At 49.4% G+C, this 16,775-nt stretch overlaps 1 protein-coding gene across 5 annotated transcripts in view; it reads right to left on the bottom strand.

Annotated features, from left to right (window-relative positions):
* CCDC50 (coiled-coil domain containing 50) overlaps window positions 1-8,579 on the bottom strand; it is a 45,448-nt gene extending 36,869 nt beyond the window's left edge. For all 5 annotated transcript variants that reach the window (XM_050902317.1, XM_050902315.1, XM_050902319.1 and 2 more), the window contains exon 1: window positions 8,483-8,579. In XM_050902317.1, coding sequence (XP_050758274.1) covers window positions 8,483-8,531 — 49 coding nt within the window. In that variant the 5' untranslated portion in view covers window positions 8,532-8,579. The remainder of the gene's footprint in view (window positions 1-8,482) is intronic.
* Window positions 8,580-16,775: the final 8,196 nt, after the last annotated feature.

Here is a 16,775-nt window from a genome sequence, read left to right on the forward strand (position 1 = left end):
AGCTGCTGCATTTGAAGCTGGAGGTGTCTGAACTGATCTTGCCATCGGCCAATTCTTGCACAGATTCCTATCAGCTTCCTTTTTCCTAGAAAGGTGGCTGCTAGGACTCCTGTCTGCCACCCATTCAGCTGCTGCCAGCACTGCAAATCTGCTCCACAAGAACAACCTTCCTCTACCTAACCAACCGAGGATGCTCTGCTTTGTTTCAAAACCCCTTTTCTTTGCTCCACCAGCTCCTCATGGGTACTCTCTCCTCTCCCCCCTTGCTTCCCACGTTTCAGTTCTCCAGGTTTATTAGTCAGCTCTGGAGAACACAAAGTACCAAAGCTGGCCTCAGATCAGTCAAACCTTCACATCCATTTACAAAAGTCACAAATCAGTAAAGTTGCAGCACTAACATAACACGTCCCCCTTCCTGTCACAGCCTTGTGTTGGCACACTGCCCTTAGAGCGACTACAGATTTAAAACAGTGGCATAAGAGGGTAAGAATAAGTTCGTGGCCTCTGGGGCCAGATGGGCAGGGAGGCAGACCTCCCAGCATCAACCTGGAGCAAACCACTTTGTGGCATCTGTGCCTACAGCTCACGTGCATTGCAACGCACGAGGAAGAAGCGGGCTGGCAGCCTTTTAAATGCTTCTTCTCTGAGAGCACAAAATGAGCTCCAAGTCAGTCGGAAGTAAAATTTTTGCTTTGGGAGCTAAAACACCTTTAGGTGATATTGTATACTCACAGCTTCTTAAAAAAAAAATAAAAGGACAATTAAAATCAAGACCTATCAAGTTCACCTGTTACGTGGCCAGAGCTCATGCTCTGGGCAATGCCAACTGCCTGGAGTACCATGTAACCGAGTACTGTAACCAGAGCTGGAGGCAAACCTACCTTTTCCACCTTGTATCAGGGATGTGAGGAACGCAGGCAGGGCTGGGCAGCCCTAGCCAAGGACCCAGTCCCTCCAGCGCTGCAAATAAGGTCAGGAGAGCCCAGCCTCTTCCTAACACCAACTTCCTTCGGAAACCTGGCGCCGACCGAATCGCCTGCAGGAGAGCGCAGCCCTGTGAACAGCAGTGCTCTCTGCGTGCCACGAAAACAGCCAACACCCTTGTGGCTTGGAAAACTCCCAGGTCTTTCTCTGCTGTCCTCCACCTCTTCACCCCAGCCCCCAGCAGCACTGCCAAAGGCTCCAGGAGGCGCTGGTGAATTTAGGACCTAAATCCTCCCCATCCCACCAGCCAGCACCCCAATAACAAAACTTCAGAACAGAGGGAGAAAACATTTCTTCCCACCAGAATCCCACAAGTAATGTTTGCCATATCCATAACAGACATGTATGGTAAGTTCAGGTGCTTTCGCAGTGCAAAGCCGATCTGCCATACAGAGGGGGAGAAGCTTTCCACCCACACCGGGGAAGGCTGCCCCGAGCCAGGCCAGCACTTCCCCAGCCCACATGCCAGGTCGGTGGTGACAGTCCCTCTGTGAGGAACATTCCCTGCTGGGGCACGCTCCAGCCTCTTGTCCTGTCTGGCTGTAAAGAGCCAAAGCTATACGCACTGTGTCTTTTGGAGAGGTTTCTGCAGGGGGGAAAAAAAAAAAACAAACAACCCCAACAAAATCAAAACCACCTCCTGCTGCCAGGAAATATTCCCATTTGCATAAACTTCCTTCCTCCCTTTTGTCCCATTACATCTCAGGTCAGCCCTGTCAGTGTCCTTAAGGTATGCCTGTCTCTCAGTGCCTTCAAATATTTGCTTATTTATGTCCTCTTCCCCTTTGTCATCACTTACCGAACACCACGTATTGAGCCCACAAAACATTTCCTCTTAAGCCGATGCCTCCAGCAACTGAGTCCTGGTTCAGCAGGAGGGCTGGGAAAAGAACGAACCATACCCATATGCACACAGGAACTCAAAGTTTTACCGCACACAGCTTCTTACACCTCCTTTGAAAAGAGAAGTGAAGAAGAGTGACTCACTTGCAAACCCACTTCGACTTTCTGTCCTGAACAGCACTCACCGCAGGCAGGGCTGTCAAGAGTGCACAGACCAAACCCCCACCAACCCAGACCTGAGTCAAACAGATCTCACTTTTTTTATTTGGCTGACACAGCATCGTGGCGGTGGCACAGTGGGTTGGCATGCAGTTAAAATAATAATCAGTTGAGCTTCTGGAGCCTGACACAAAATCCTTGGGCAGGGGCAGAAGGGCTGTGCCAGGCTTCTGAGCAGGCTTTCATCCACACCTGCCTCCCCAGGGAAAAGTAACACTTCTGGCAAGCTTAATTCACAAGGTGCCCGAGGTTACAGGGTAGATTTTATGAGCACCCAGGCCTAACTGGTCTCCTTTGCTCAATGCAAGGTTCACGACAGCCCTGCCTTGCATCTCTTACGCACACAGTGTGATGCTGCACTCTCCTGCTCTCTTTCCAGCCCTGCTAAAAGTCTCTCCCAGCTGCCACACAGTGCCAAGACCATATAGCACTCACTCAATGAGCTGTGTGGTATCTTTTCATGTACTGAGAAAGAACAGTGGGAAGGCTCCAATTTCTATTTTTAAAAAGGAAGTACAAATGAAGTGTCAAGGGACTTCCACAAGGTCCCATCATGTGTCCCGTGGAAAAGCCAGTGCTGTAACGTTAACACAGAGCATCCCTGACACACAGCAGCCTCCGAGGAGACGGCAGCCCTGCTTTCCCGGTGGAAATGCCCAGCAAATGCCCTTTGCTCCCTGCAATGCAAGCCACCAGTAGCAGAATGGCAAATATCTTCATCACCTTTTCAGAGAAAGACAGAAGGACAAGCCAGCAGCAAGTGCCATGCCAGAAACTGGACCTAAGCTTCTCAAGTTTTAAGGCAGTTTTACCAACAGACCAGTCTCCTTTCTCAGTCCTTCAGCCTTCAAACCAGCACTATGCAGAGGAGCAGCAGCAAGCGAGCGGGAAGCCAGCCAGCTGGGGACACTCTGGGAAGCGGACGAGGAAGCAGGGAGGGAACATGTCACTTCATCCTATAAATCACTACATTCATGTGAACTGGATGTCTCTGAGCAAGAAAAAGAAAGCTTATTCCAGCAAAACAGAGAAGTTTCACACAGCCGCAAGGCACGTCCCATTGCTTCTCCAAGCAGGGTTTTCCTTGTGCCCAGAGAGCGTACAACTGGCCTCTCCTGCTCCTTGCAGCAGCCGTCTCCAGCTCCCGCCTGGCATGTGTGCACCCTCTGATGTTGCTCATGGCCATAGGAAAGTAAAGATTAAACAGAGGCCTGTGGTCACAGCAAACACAATGCCGTCTGCAACACACCGCTCAGCTGGGATCATCACTCAGAGAGCAGCAATGGGTGATGGCCAATGTCCTAGCATCACAAATGGGGGAAGGCCCTCCCCCACCTCCTTGCATCCCCAGGAATCAGGGCAAAACAGACTGTGCCCCCTCTTATCCCAGTCCAAAAATTTGCCAGTAACTAAGGAAACATCTCTGCAGAAGGCATCAACGCGAGTCTTGAAGCTCCTCTCTGACAAAGACTGCTTTTTGAGCAATCTTTTTGCCTCGGTACAACCTCCACGGCAGCTCACAGAGGACAAGTGCTAAGGATTTAAGGGATGGGAGGAGGCAGACCTGCTCGCTCAGTTGCGTTTTGGAGCCAAGAGCATGAAATATGCTAATCCTGCCCATCTCCTCCGCCAAGTGCTGCAGACCCGGAACAACTGAATGCATAATAAAACTTTCACCCAGCTTTAACCAAAAGTGAAATGAGTACCACAGCCTCAGCTACTGAATTCATGCATGCTGGAAAAACAGACCTCCTATTACTCAGAAGAGCTGGACATGAACCAGTGACCTAGAAAGAAAAGCCTGTGTCTATGTCCCATCACTCTCCACCTCCTCCTTGCCCTCGAGCCATCCAGCTTGCCTGAATTTTTCCGAGCCCTTCTCCAAGGAAGTCACAAAGCAGAAAACCATGACACTGCACATCATGCTGCAAGGAAAAATCTCAGCTGGAGCCAAAGGGCATGGGGCAGGTGGCTTCACAGTGACCCGGCTGACCCTCAGCTGCTCTCAAAATTGTTGCCCTGATTATACTAACCCAGTTAAAGGCCAACCCCTCCTTCACATGAGTACAGCTGACATCTCATCCCTCAACACCAGCCCCCTGAAAAATCCCAAAGCAGAATCCCTCCTCACCGGACACCATGCCAGCCATCAACACTTTCTGAACGCACTTCCACCTTTGACAGACATCAAGTTTTTCTTGTCCACTGTCATGTTGCTGAGCACACACAGGTACCAAAAGCCCCGATATAAGCCAGTAACATCAGTTTGTTCCATGGGAGCCTGAGACACTGCACCTCAGAGCTGACCCGCTTCCCTGGTCACTTGGAAAGTCAGCAGCCAGGAGGTTTTTATTGCAGGAGGTTCAGCGAAGGTCACATTAAGCTGCAGAGGTCAGAGGGAAGGTGCTGTGGTTGGGAGGAAGAGGAAGACTGACGCTTACAGCAAACTTTTATTCAATTCATGTTAAGGCAAAAGAGAGCCAGCCAGGCTGCCTGCCCCAGAGAATGCCTTGCCAAGACAGAAAATAAAGATTCAAGCCCTTCCTGTTTCCCCAAGGCCACAGTCAGAGGTGTATCTTTTACTACCACATTTGGGAAATTCGCCTCTCTGGCAGCAGACTACAACTAGCAGCATTTGAACGTACAGCTCAGGAGCTTCAGAAAGTCAAATTAGACACTTAATGAAGAGTAGAAACCATAGTGCGAGCATTGTTGCCACGTCTCTCCGAGCATGGGTGGCACAAGCCTTTGTCAAGGCTGGAGCTCAAGAGACAGCAGCATGGCAGGGTTGGTTCTAATGACTGGCACAGACGTACTGCCCTTATACTTATTTATAGTACTACTAAAAATAAAATTAAATAAAAACACTTAAGCCACTGCAATTTTCCACAGTTCCAAATAGCTGTACACTGCTGGGGCAGAGTTCAGGGTCCCTCTCTTCCTCCTTCTCCCCGCCCCCCCTCAATTTTCTCTTCTCACAGAGGATTCAAACTGGAAAGAAGATCAGGAGCCCCCAGCAAGGAAGCCTGTACCTGGGTTTTACCTGCTGCCACTAACAACTGATGGCTCTCACAGACTGCACTGGACGAGGGACTGAGCCTCAGTCTTAGCAGACAGGCATCGCCTTCGCAAAGCTGTTGCCACAGACCTCAGCCCTTTGGCAAAGGCAGCAACAGCAGACGGGACCACAGGCACATCCTCCAGAGAGGGGCAAGGTCTGCACAGCTCCAAAATACCTCCCCAGGAACACCCCCCGTGCAGCTCGGCCTGCCTGCAGAGGCAGAGATGCCTCCCAAGTCCAAGAGGCAATACACAGCGCTCTGAGATGGCATGGAGAGCTGCACTGAAAAGCTCATTTAAAACAAGCAGCCAAAGAGAGGGTGTAGCCCTTCCCAATTTTAGCTGCTAGTAATGCATCAGATCACAAGAGATAGGAGACAAACAGTTAGAGATCAAGCAGAGCACAAGCCAGTTTCCTTTATTTGCTTTATAAGTAACTAATTAAAATAGTATTTCCAGGATGCTTTTATCCCCAAAAAGCTCACAAATGAGACCTCTAGTAAAAAAGATCTACACAAACAGAGCTGAGCAATCCCCTGGGGTGGGTCAAAAGAGCACACAGCAAAAGCTACTTTGTGAAAAGAGAAAATGTCAGAGACACTTGAAAGGCGAACAGAAATACAGGCAGAGAAACACAGCCCACAGATTGCAACTAACACCAAAACCTTCAGCAAATAACTTACAAGAGCTTTACTGACCACAGTGGTCAGAACATCCACTTTACTGTCCATGGAAAAATGGCTGTGTAGCACCAGGCTGCAGCACTAAGGTCTGGTTTATACTAGAAAAAGAGTGTTTTGAGGGTGTATTTTACACCAGTAAACCCCTGCCCACAAAATAAACTGGACTGGCTGAAGCAGTTTTTACCGGCAAAATGTCATCTATATCAGGCCTTCAGCTAATACAAATGCTTTTAAAGATAAAAAAGAAAGTAAACACAAGAAGCAAGGCTTCCTGCAGCACTTAGCTAGTTATCAGATTTTCACTGCGATCATTGCACAGAAATGACGTCGCTTGTAGAAGAGTTTTTGAGACCACACCACAGGAGGAGGATGACACTGTCTCGCAGCAGTCCCAGCTACCTGCAGCCAGGGAGAATCTGGACACACCACCTCCCCTCCAGAATGAGGGCTGGTGAAGAACAAAGTACTCAAACCAAAACAATGTTCATTGTTAATGAACAACTAAGCTGACCTTTGCCCGAAATAAAGAAAGAGAATGTTTTTCCAGAAGGATCAACAGTGATTTCTGTATCAGGAACAATAAATAGTTCCCTAGGTATGGAAGGCGATGCATTTCTTTCCTTGGTTGGCATTAACATCGAGCATGAAAAGATCTAATCCAAAGCATAGCTCGGTTTCAACACTTTCCACAATAAAAACAAATGATGCCACTAAACTAAAAGCGTGAAACATGCCTGAGGCTTTGCAGAACATGGCTCAGGCCTCATCTATTTTGCACGCTGGAGCTGCTCTGGGACACTATTTTAATCCAACTGCTATCAGGTAACAACAGATCATCGTATCAGGACACTCTTGAAACTTAATCCATGCTAACCATAGGTGCAAATTTACCAAGGACTGGTTGAGCTACATTGCAACGCCGTAAACATACTTTCATTCAGCATGTAAGCAACCTTAATTCAGTCCAGTTAGTTCACTTCAAAAATGAATCAAACTAAATCAAATCAAGACTGTCTACACATGGATTTAATTCACTTTAATCAACCCACTGGAACGGTTAATTGGATTAATTTTCTTGAGTAACCATGTGTGGACAGACTCTGAGGATGAGATCTTGGCCACAGTAAAATGACCAATAACAATTCTGCTAATGACTTAACAGGACCAACACTAACCCCTAAAACTTCAGCACATGGATATTAATTTTCTTCCAGTAGCAATAAGAAGTGAAGCATTAAAGGATGACAAGAGGTCAGAAGGAACCTCCAGCTCCCTGCACAGACATACGCCTTCTACTTTTGACTAGCTGAATCATCAAATTCACACTTGCTATTTTGTAAGAATTGAAATTTAAAAAAAGAAAAAGAAATGGCCAGGGGCAAGGAAAACAAGTTTAAGGAATTTTGGTTGTATTTAGACAGGCATGCAGTGCTCTCCATTACTACAGTGTAAATCTAAAATAACCTGATTTTGACAGAGCTTCTATAGGTTTGTATCACTGTCAGAAAGAACGGACTCTGCCTCGTACAAAGCTTTTTAAACCCAAAGCAGCTCCAGGGCACCTTTAATGAAGCTTAAAGGCGCACATGTGAAGCAGCTACTCTGCTAACAGGGAAGCTGAGGCCAATCTGGCCCAACTGAAGGTGAATCTGTGTCCTGAGCACAGGCTAAACCAGCAGCCACACGCAGCCGCTGCAGCTGGACACCCAGAAAGCGAGTGGGGGCCCCTTACAGCCCACCCTTCCCCTGCCCTCTTGGGGTGCACAGGGATTTTGCAGGAGGAGGCTGCTTGGTGCTCCAAAGGTCAACGCAGGACAAAGTCTTCACAAAAACCCCGTAGGCTCAAGTATTTTTAACGGGGACCTCAACATCGCCAGTCCCCCTCAAATCACCAAATTTGTGGATAGCCACAGTTCTACTCCCGTTTTTCAATGCCGCGAGCGGAGCCTCCAAACCCAGCCAAGCCGTAAGTGCGAGGAGCATATTTGCACGTCAATATGTTGGAGCCGAAGGGTCTCCCGGCTATTTCACAGCAAGGCTCGTCTCCCGTGGGAGCGCACTCCGGCCACGCTCGCAGCCCTGCCCCGGCCCCGCTGGCCGGGCGGGGAGCGGAGCAGAAGCGCCGGCGGCGGCCTCGGCCCCGGCGCAGACAAAGGGCTGGCCCCCTCCCCCAGCGCCGCTCCTCGCCTTCTCCCGGGGAGAAGCGGCACTTCCCCGCCGGCCCCCCGCCCCGGGGAGGGGAGCCGTGAGCCGGGCTAGCGGGGCGGCCGCGGCTCTCCGTCAAGCTAACGCTGCTTCTTCCCCGCTGGCCCCGCCGGCCCTCCGCCTTCCCTTCCCTCCCTCCGACCCCCACAACCGCTGAAGATAACGCACGGGAAAGCAGGACGGCTCCCGCAAACCCCGAAGGGCCCCACGCAGCCCGCCCGCCCCGCGCGTCCGTGGCGCGGCCGGGCCACGGAGCCCCCCCCCCCCCGCTGACCCGGCTCCACGGGGAGCGCCGCGAACCGCCCCCACGGCCGGAAAATTTAAAATAATACTATTTCTTTCAAAAAAATACTTCCTCCCCTTCCTTCCCCCAATTCCCCCCAAACCGCCCCGTCCCGTCCAGCTCCCCCCGCCGGGGCCGGACTCCGCGCCCCCCCCACACACACAGCCGGTCTGCTTCCCCCCCACCCCCCCGGGGTGACCCCTACCTTCTTTCACTCCGGGCAGCTTGGAGTGGTCGATGCCGATCCCGGCCATGGCGGGGTGGGCTCGCCGGCCCGGGGCCGGCAGGGGTCGGCCCTCGGCCCCCGGGTGAGGGCAGAGCCGCGGCGGCGCCGCCCGCGCCCCGCGCTACAAAGTTGCCAGCGGATGGAGACGGTGCGCCCGGCCGTACGGCGCGGGAGAGGGGACAGAAAGCGCCGGGGCGGGGCGGGGCTGCGGCTCGCCGCCCCTCTCTCCCCCCCGGGGAGGTGGGCGGGGGGGGGCCGGGGTTTTTTCCCCCCCTCCCCTTCCCTAGCGGTGTTGAAGCAAGGCGCTCAGCGGGACGGGCCGCCTCCGAGCGCGTTGATTTATAGTTAATTTTACTTTTCTTTTTTTTTTTTTTTTTTTTTGGCGAGGGGCTGTTGATGCCCTCCTACCGCCGGAGCGGCTTTTCAAACCTCTCGGACAGCTCGGGTGCCCCCGCGCTTTCCCGTGCCGGATCCGGGTGCCTCTGCCCCTGCTGCCCCGTCCCGAGCCATCCGACCCCAGCACCTCCATGTGTCCCGCCGGCCTGGGAAATGAAAACATGCCCAGGTCGAGCCCCAAACGCGTCAACTGCTCAGCGGCTGCCACAGCCACTGCACGGTGCGCCTCGCCCTTCATGGAGGGGAAGTAAGGGGGATGTGATGAGTTTGTCTGTTGGGACGGGCACATCTCGAGGAGGGCTGTGCAGACAAGAGATTTCTGGCCAAGGAGCAGCCTGAGAGGCCTTTGAACCCCTGTGCCACTCTGCCACCTACCAGTTAGAGCCAGCCTTCAGCAGAGATGGGGAGGACTTAACCGCTGCGGTCCACCTTTGTTTTCCAGCAGCAAAGAAACGGCATGAGATGATGTCCTCTGGGCAAAGGGGAGGAGATAAGAGGAAAAGGACTTGGGGTTTAGGGATGTCTGAGATTCTCTGGGCTGTGCTCAGCACAACCAATCACTCATGTTGACTGTTTAGTGTTTTGATCATAAATAAGCATGTATCTCAGGGGTATGCAAGGATCAGATGAAGTCAATATTACCACATTTTAAATGAGTGTCCTCCAGCTTGTATTCTAATGTCCCATAGCCCCTGTGCCATTGGCGAGTATGGGGATGCAGGGGCGAGAGGGGGGCTGAGCCCATCTCCTGCTCCCCCTCTCCAGCAGGCTCCAGGGAGCTCTGTGCCCTGGGCGACTGGGATGGGAGCTGAGAGGGAGACATAGTGGGATGTCAGATCTCAGAAAAAACAGCAAAGAGAATAATATCTCAATTTTATTAAAAAGTAAAAACATTGAAGATACTGACTACAAAAAAAGAATCCATTTCCAGAGGGTTAGCCTTGTGCTACTCCAGAATTTTCCAGTCCTGTGTTCTGAAACTCAGGAACTGTCTGTCCTTAATTCTGCCCTTTCGAATGACGCTTCATCATCCCCAAAGCAGGTATGCATAGACTTTGTCTTTAATCCGACTGCCTTTACCTTTCCATCAACTTCCAACCACTCAGCCTTCTCCACAGAAAAAGTCACTGAATTGTCTATAGTTATGATTCCTTCTCACTTACATGCACCTAGCACACCTCTCCTGTGTGCTGACATATGCTGAGAGCTGATGAGCTTTCTGCCTAGCAGGCCATTGTACCCGTTTACTGAGAGGTGAGTGGTGCACAGGATGACCCCTGCTACACAGGTACTCCATATGATCATACAGATGGGGATTAGTCACAGGGTCCTGTCCCTCCAAGGGGCAGCTCACACAGATTATCTCCTGTCATAGTCCCAGCTCTGCCCAGCTCCTCCCTCTAATCCCCCTGCCATTCACACAACAGGAGTCCAGATACAACTGGACTGCCTGCAAATAATCCCCGTGGTTACAGCCAGCTCCATGCTAAGGAAGGGTCTAAAAGTCCATTTCTAGTTTCTCCTAAATTTGAGGTTTTCTGAACTCAGTATATTCCTCTGGACATCCTTCACCTTTTACTAATCAAGCTTTTTGATCGCTGAATAAGCATTTATTATTGGACAAAAGTGAGGACAAAAGAAGAAGCCAAGCAACCAGGAATATACAGAAGTGGCACAGAACGTACTGATCTGACACAGGTCACAGCTTTCCAAAACTGGAATATGGTTTTCTCCTGTCCTTCTCTCAGTATAAGGTATTCAACTCAAAGCAGCAGAAGCTGAAAGCCTGAAGCATTCACATTTACACAGCAGCTTTAATGCAACAGAGCCACCTTTATGACCCTACGTTTATGAACGCAATTTTTAAGCTGTCCATCCCAGTGATTGTGCGTTTTACTCCATGCACACAGCTCTTTGCTCTAGTCTTCAGTAATGAATTTGTGTCATATTAAGTTGTCTGGCTAGGGCCAAAACCAGCAACATAAATTAGTCATAATCTGCACTGCACTCAAGAGATACCATGTTGGACTGATGTGACTTCGGCTGCTGTTAAGAGAGAGCTGTGTTCCTGGCTATGTGTAGCTTCGCTAAAGCAAGATCTGGTACCTGATGCTCAGGGTCACAGCAGAGCAGTTCCTGAGGTTCCTGCGTTCAGGTTTCCACTACACAAATTACACAGCTCCTCGTGCCTTCCTGTGGCTCCCTTAATCAAGCATATTTATTTGTTCTTGCAAGATCTGCTGAAATGAAGCTCAGTGATACCAGTTGGATGGTTAGCTCTGCTAGGACCCAAGGAAAGTACAAGGAGACAACATAAGTGACATTATTTTCTTGGTGCTGGAAATGAGGGGAACATCTCTAGCTGTCAGAGCACAGAAAGGCTGGAACAGGCACCTGGAAGGGGTAACACAAGCAAAACCAGTGAACAGCACTTGTCAACACTGTTCCCTAAGGCAGAGTCCTACACACCAAAGTATTTTCTTTGCATTCTTGATATTGGACTTCCCTCTCATCCTAGCTTGATTTTTGAGATGTATTCAGATGAAATCTCTGAGATTGGAAGATGGCATGAATCACTTGAAGATTACAGAAGGTTTCAAAGACAGCTACAAAACCCAAAAATGACCACAGGGGAACTGAGGATGAGAGGGAATTAAACAGGATCCAGGGAATGAGTTACTGATGTAATGCTAGCACTGCAGCAGCATCACATCTTATGTTCCCAAAGGGCTCCTCATTGTGGTGGATCTCAAATCATCCTCCCAACTCTCACTTGTGTCTAAAAGCTGCTGCTTCCAGGCAAAAAGCATGTTTGCTAGACCAACATCAGCTTTTCCTGTACAGCATCTAGCTTGACAAATGGTATATGTTGCAGTGGGTAGATGAATCCCAATAAAGCTGGGAAGACTAACCACTTTCTTTTATTTAAGACAATAAGACGATGACACTTCAGTCTTTTATAAAAACAGATACTTAATCTCACAAGAGCTTCTGTTGGAAGACAAGCCCATCTCATTTCCCAGGACAAAAGCAACCAGGAAGCTGATGCAGAATTTGAGCTGAAGTGCACGGCACACACCTTTAACTCTTCTCTCACAGAATAACTTCACTCAGGAGGGAATTTGCAGGGCTCTAGTCCAACCCCCTGGCTCAAAGCAGGACTGGCTTCAAAATCTGATGAGGTTGCTCAGTGCCTTGTCCAGGTGAGTTTTGAAAATCCCCAAGGCTAGAGATCACACGACCTCTCTGAGCTCCTCTTCCATTCTTTGCTCATTGTGATTTTTCTCATTATATCCAGGTGGACTTCTCCTTGCTGCAACCTGTGACCCTGGACCCTTGTCTTTGCGCTGTGTGCCTTGTTTGGCTCTGTGCTTTCCAGCAGCTACTCTCCATGGCAGACCCCATGTACCAGGCACACCATGGTCAGGGAGGAGTGTGCTCCAGCAGACAGCTGTGGGCAGGGGCTCAGAGATGGCACTGCAGCTGGGACTGTGCCATCACACAAGTCTTAAACCCTAGGCAGCTCCAGGACTGGGCGCTTACCCTACCTGCACCCAGGCATCTGATCCTGCCCCCAAACACATCACTCCTGGAGTCTACCCAGATTGTCATAGTGGTGCATCACACAACATTTTCCCAGCTCTCACAGCACTGAAAACACTCCTGAAGGGATGTGGAAAGCAGAGGCTGGAACTGTTAAAAACAGATAAAAGCAACGCGATCTGGACTAGCCCTCAGAAAAGCCACAGTGAGCTTTTAGTGGCAGGAGCTGCCGGGCAGAGCATTGGGACCAGGAGCTAGGAATGCCTTACGCGGCTAAGCTCTTTCTGCAGGCAGGGAGAGACAATTTTGTGCTTGCTTCTTAAATAAACTGGGCACCTCTCCAAGTGTCCTGCTGTCATTTTGGGTCAACAGGATAACAACAACTGTGAAATAAATTAGGCCTCATCAAGATGTTCACTTTCAACAGAACAGTCTTTGTTAAAGTTTCCTTAATGATGGCAAGGCTAACTGCCAACTGATGAGGCTGCTGTGGGAACAGACACAGAGGATAACGATCCTACAGGCAGGAATGTGTGCATCAGTTAATGGTCAATGGAAAAAAATGGTTCTAGGTGTCTCATGATAGCAGGTGCTGCACAAACCCATGTCCAAAACCTGTGCGTCAGTGGTGACTGATGCCAGGGGACTGACCTTCCTTCTCACCTGAGCTGGGGACACATGCTTTTGTTTTTCTCCTCTTTGACCCACTTCAGTCATTAACCTCCCTGCATTTCTAAGCTAAGACACTTCAAGAGAGGTTTGAAGTCCTGTGCCAGAAGGGGCTGACGAGAGGAAGCAAACATTACAGCATTGGCAAGGAGCACCAAGCAGCAGGTGTGTAGCTGAACGGTGCCTGTGGGAATTCAGGCTCCCTGAAGAACAAGGAGAGCAGGAGCCTGCAAGGATTAAGGTATTATAAAGCACACCAGGGGTAATGAATGGGGTGATAGCAAAGAATGAACAAAGAGGAAACTAAACTTGTGCTGACATGTAACATAATGAGGGGCACTAGGAAAATCATGAGCCGTGCATTACAGCACAAGGGCTTTTGTTGACTTTCAAGTTGGAGAGAGAACCCATATAATCTGAAGTCAGGTATGATGCTGCTCACAGCTCAGTTACATGCACAGATCAGATGTTTGTACAGGCTACCGTGAAAACTGCAAGGTGCAAATTAGCTCTGCATCTCTGCCCATAATTTTACATATACATTTGCAAGGGTTGTAGTTTTGGTGATTTTTTTTTTTTCCAAGTGAAACAGTGTTAAGTTTCACATCAGCAAAAGAGACCAAATGCCTTCCAAAAAAATCTCCTTTACCAATGAAAGTGAGAAGTAATACTAAAAGTGGTACATTTGCTACTTTCTTCCCTCATTCACTGTGCATCTTTCCTTAGTCTTACGGGTCAGAAGAACAGAACCCACCAGAACATTATGTTATTCACTTAGTGCTCCACAGGGAACTGCCTGCAAGCCCACACAATGGAGGCATAAGAAGCCTAATAAATGTGGAAGGTAGTGGTGAAGCACCTTGGCTAGTTCTCAGCTATTCACAGTCACTACTGCCTGGATGAAACTTCAACACACTGATGTTGTTAGAGGGCGTTTGGTGGGGGCTGAAGTCAGTGCAGTTCTTGCCTAGCAGCAAGTTTGCTATATTCCACTCTGAAAAATTTCTAGATCTACCTAAAAATCACCTCTTTTTATTTCCACCTCCCCATCCTTTTCTGGATTAAAAAAAAAAAAGTAAAAGTCCTGTGTTATCACTTCTGCCATCCTTGTTTCCCAAGCTGCAGGGTGGCAAGCAGGCCAAAAGGTGAGGGATGGATATGTCCTACAGTCTCAGTTGGATCCCTCATTTCAAGTCATGATTTTGTATATGCAAGTTTACATCCACAAAGTATTGGCATTCACTCAACAAAACACTATTTTGCATGTGCAGAAGCTATCATGGAGTCTCAGCAGCCCTGGGTGCAAATGAAAAGCTAGGCAAGAAGACAGGCTCTCCGAAATGCGAGGATTAGGGTTGTCTGCACAAGTTTCCTCAAAACAGATCTGTGTACCCTCTAAGCCCTCCCTTGGGTGACATGTAGTGAGAGTTTTCCAGAAAATAGGTAACATTTCTTAATAAACCAAAAGGCTAGATGATGAGAACTGAGAGGAGGAAGAGCAAGAAAGGGGAACGACAATGTGAAAGTTGGCACTGTTAGCAGACAGGGTTGACCTCCACAACCTTAAAGTGCCTCAACCAGCATTTTTAGCAGGAAATCACCCAGCCTTGTCTATATGACCTTGTTATCCAAAGTAGTACATGTACAAACTACATTCAATTTAGACTTACTGAGGGTGGCTGATTGAAATAGAGGGAAGCATGCAAAATTCAGGGGAAACATTCAGAGACAGATTGATGCACACACTCATTCCCATACGATGGTTGCTGACCACACCAAAGGATCCTTGCAGAGGTCCTTGATGCAGGTAGCATTGAGCATATTCAGCCCAACATCTGCAAGAAGAAAAATCAAGAGGCAGCTCATTCCTCTGCGGTCACACTGGGAGCTGCCAAGTCCACATCAGCCTGTACAGCAGCCAGTGAATTTTACCAGCTGGTGGCTGCAGCATGGTCTGGAGGACACAGTGCCTCACCAACAGCAGCCTTGGAACTGCTGAGGGACTAGGGCTTTCTGAATGTATAACTCCATGCAGGCAGGCTATCCCAGAACCAACCCAGCTACTCTGCCAATTTCACCCAGAAGCCAGGCTAGTTAGTCCATCCCAAGTCCCACACTAAGATGCACATATGGCTTTTCGGTGGCCAAGCTAGGGTCTCCACCTCATTGGTGAGATGCATCAGCTCCCTGGGGACAAGCTCAGGCAGCCTAGCAGAGCCTGCTGCTACTCAGTAGAGGTAACACATCTCATGCTTGGTTCCCCTTACTTGCCCCTCCATCCAGATAGTGGCAAGCTGCATCAGAAACCACATGCCAGACCACTACTTTGGGTCCTCCTGGCTTTGTGTGCTTACAGGATAAGTGATAAAGACCACTGATATCCATCTTCTAGAAAGAATAAATGAGCTGAGGTCTGCCACTGTTGGCAGGGTGATGGGCTTGTAATCGCATTTGTGGAGGGCAAGTCCTGGCCCTAGAATTACCTCTTGCTGGCCATGTACTGCTTTGTTACCTCAGTTGCCATTTCCACAAGTGGCTGTTCTCTAATGTCTTATAAATGATGGAGATGGAAGAGGTTCTCCAGAAAACCAGGCAGGCTCCTGCTCCGAATCACTCTCAGCCTTCCGACTTCCACTGCCTTTACTGGGGGACTAGCTTTGTAGGTGACACTACTCTTGCAAAGACACCTCACAGCATCACTTACGCAGCACTCTGTCTCTGCCAAGTTCAGGGGTACTGCTCACACTTATCATCCAGGATGGACTCAGGGCTTGCAGAAGGTGAGTCAGAACAGAGGGGGATCAAGCTCAGGGTAAATCTGATTGGGTATAACCAGGTCATTCCACATCATGCCTCTTCAGGACACTGTCCTGGCACAGGGGTCAGATTAGTCCCTACACATCCACACCAATATTTACCATTCAGGAGCATCACTGGAAATTACTTTGAGACCAGCAGGTCACAGCACATTTCAAAGCAGAAAAGGTTTCTATATTGCCTTCATCTCCTCACCAGGAACCTCAGCCAAGTAACCCCAGTCAGGAGGGATGGGAGACTGAGTCTGGAGGAGGTGCTCCAGCTCAGGATTAAGAGGCAGAGGTGAGAATGGTACCACAACTGCCTCTGCTCCCTGCTTTCTTTCCATGGGCTGCCTCCTCCCACATCCAATGCTTTCACATTCCTGCATTACTCTTTCAGCCCCTCACTCCAGGAGGATACTTTGGAGCCAGCTTGTTCTCTGAGAAGTTGAATGGTTTTCTGACAGCCCCCAGCGTGGATGTGAAAGCCAGGCAGGTAGCCCAGCTGCACTTCTTGCCCTCTGCTGCCTTAACCACGAGGAATTGCTTCTCTTTAGTACAATGCCCATCTGATAGGAGCTGGTGGTGCTTCCCTCTGTGTGCTCCCTTGGTTGCTTGCAGTGAGGTGGCAACTTGAGCTTCTTTGCACTCTGCCTTGGACCTTTCCCTTTTCTTTCTCTAAGCAAGGATACTGTTAAACCATAGCATCTAATTTTATGGCAGTAACAGGCCAAGCAACAGCTGAGTCCCAAAGACAAGCACATAGAAGGGGGAGCAAATTGCATGAGTCAGACTAAAAGCTTCATAAATATTGACTGGTTTTAACAGTCCCCTAAGGAACAGAGAATCTCATTTTATAACTACAT

The sequence above is a fragment of the Gymnogyps californianus genome, chromosome 10 (genome assembly GCF_018139145.2).
Source record: "Gymnogyps californianus isolate 813 chromosome 10, ASM1813914v2, whole genome shotgun sequence".
NCBI classification, from domain to species: domain Eukaryota; kingdom Metazoa; phylum Chordata; class Aves; order Accipitriformes; family Cathartidae; genus Gymnogyps; species Gymnogyps californianus.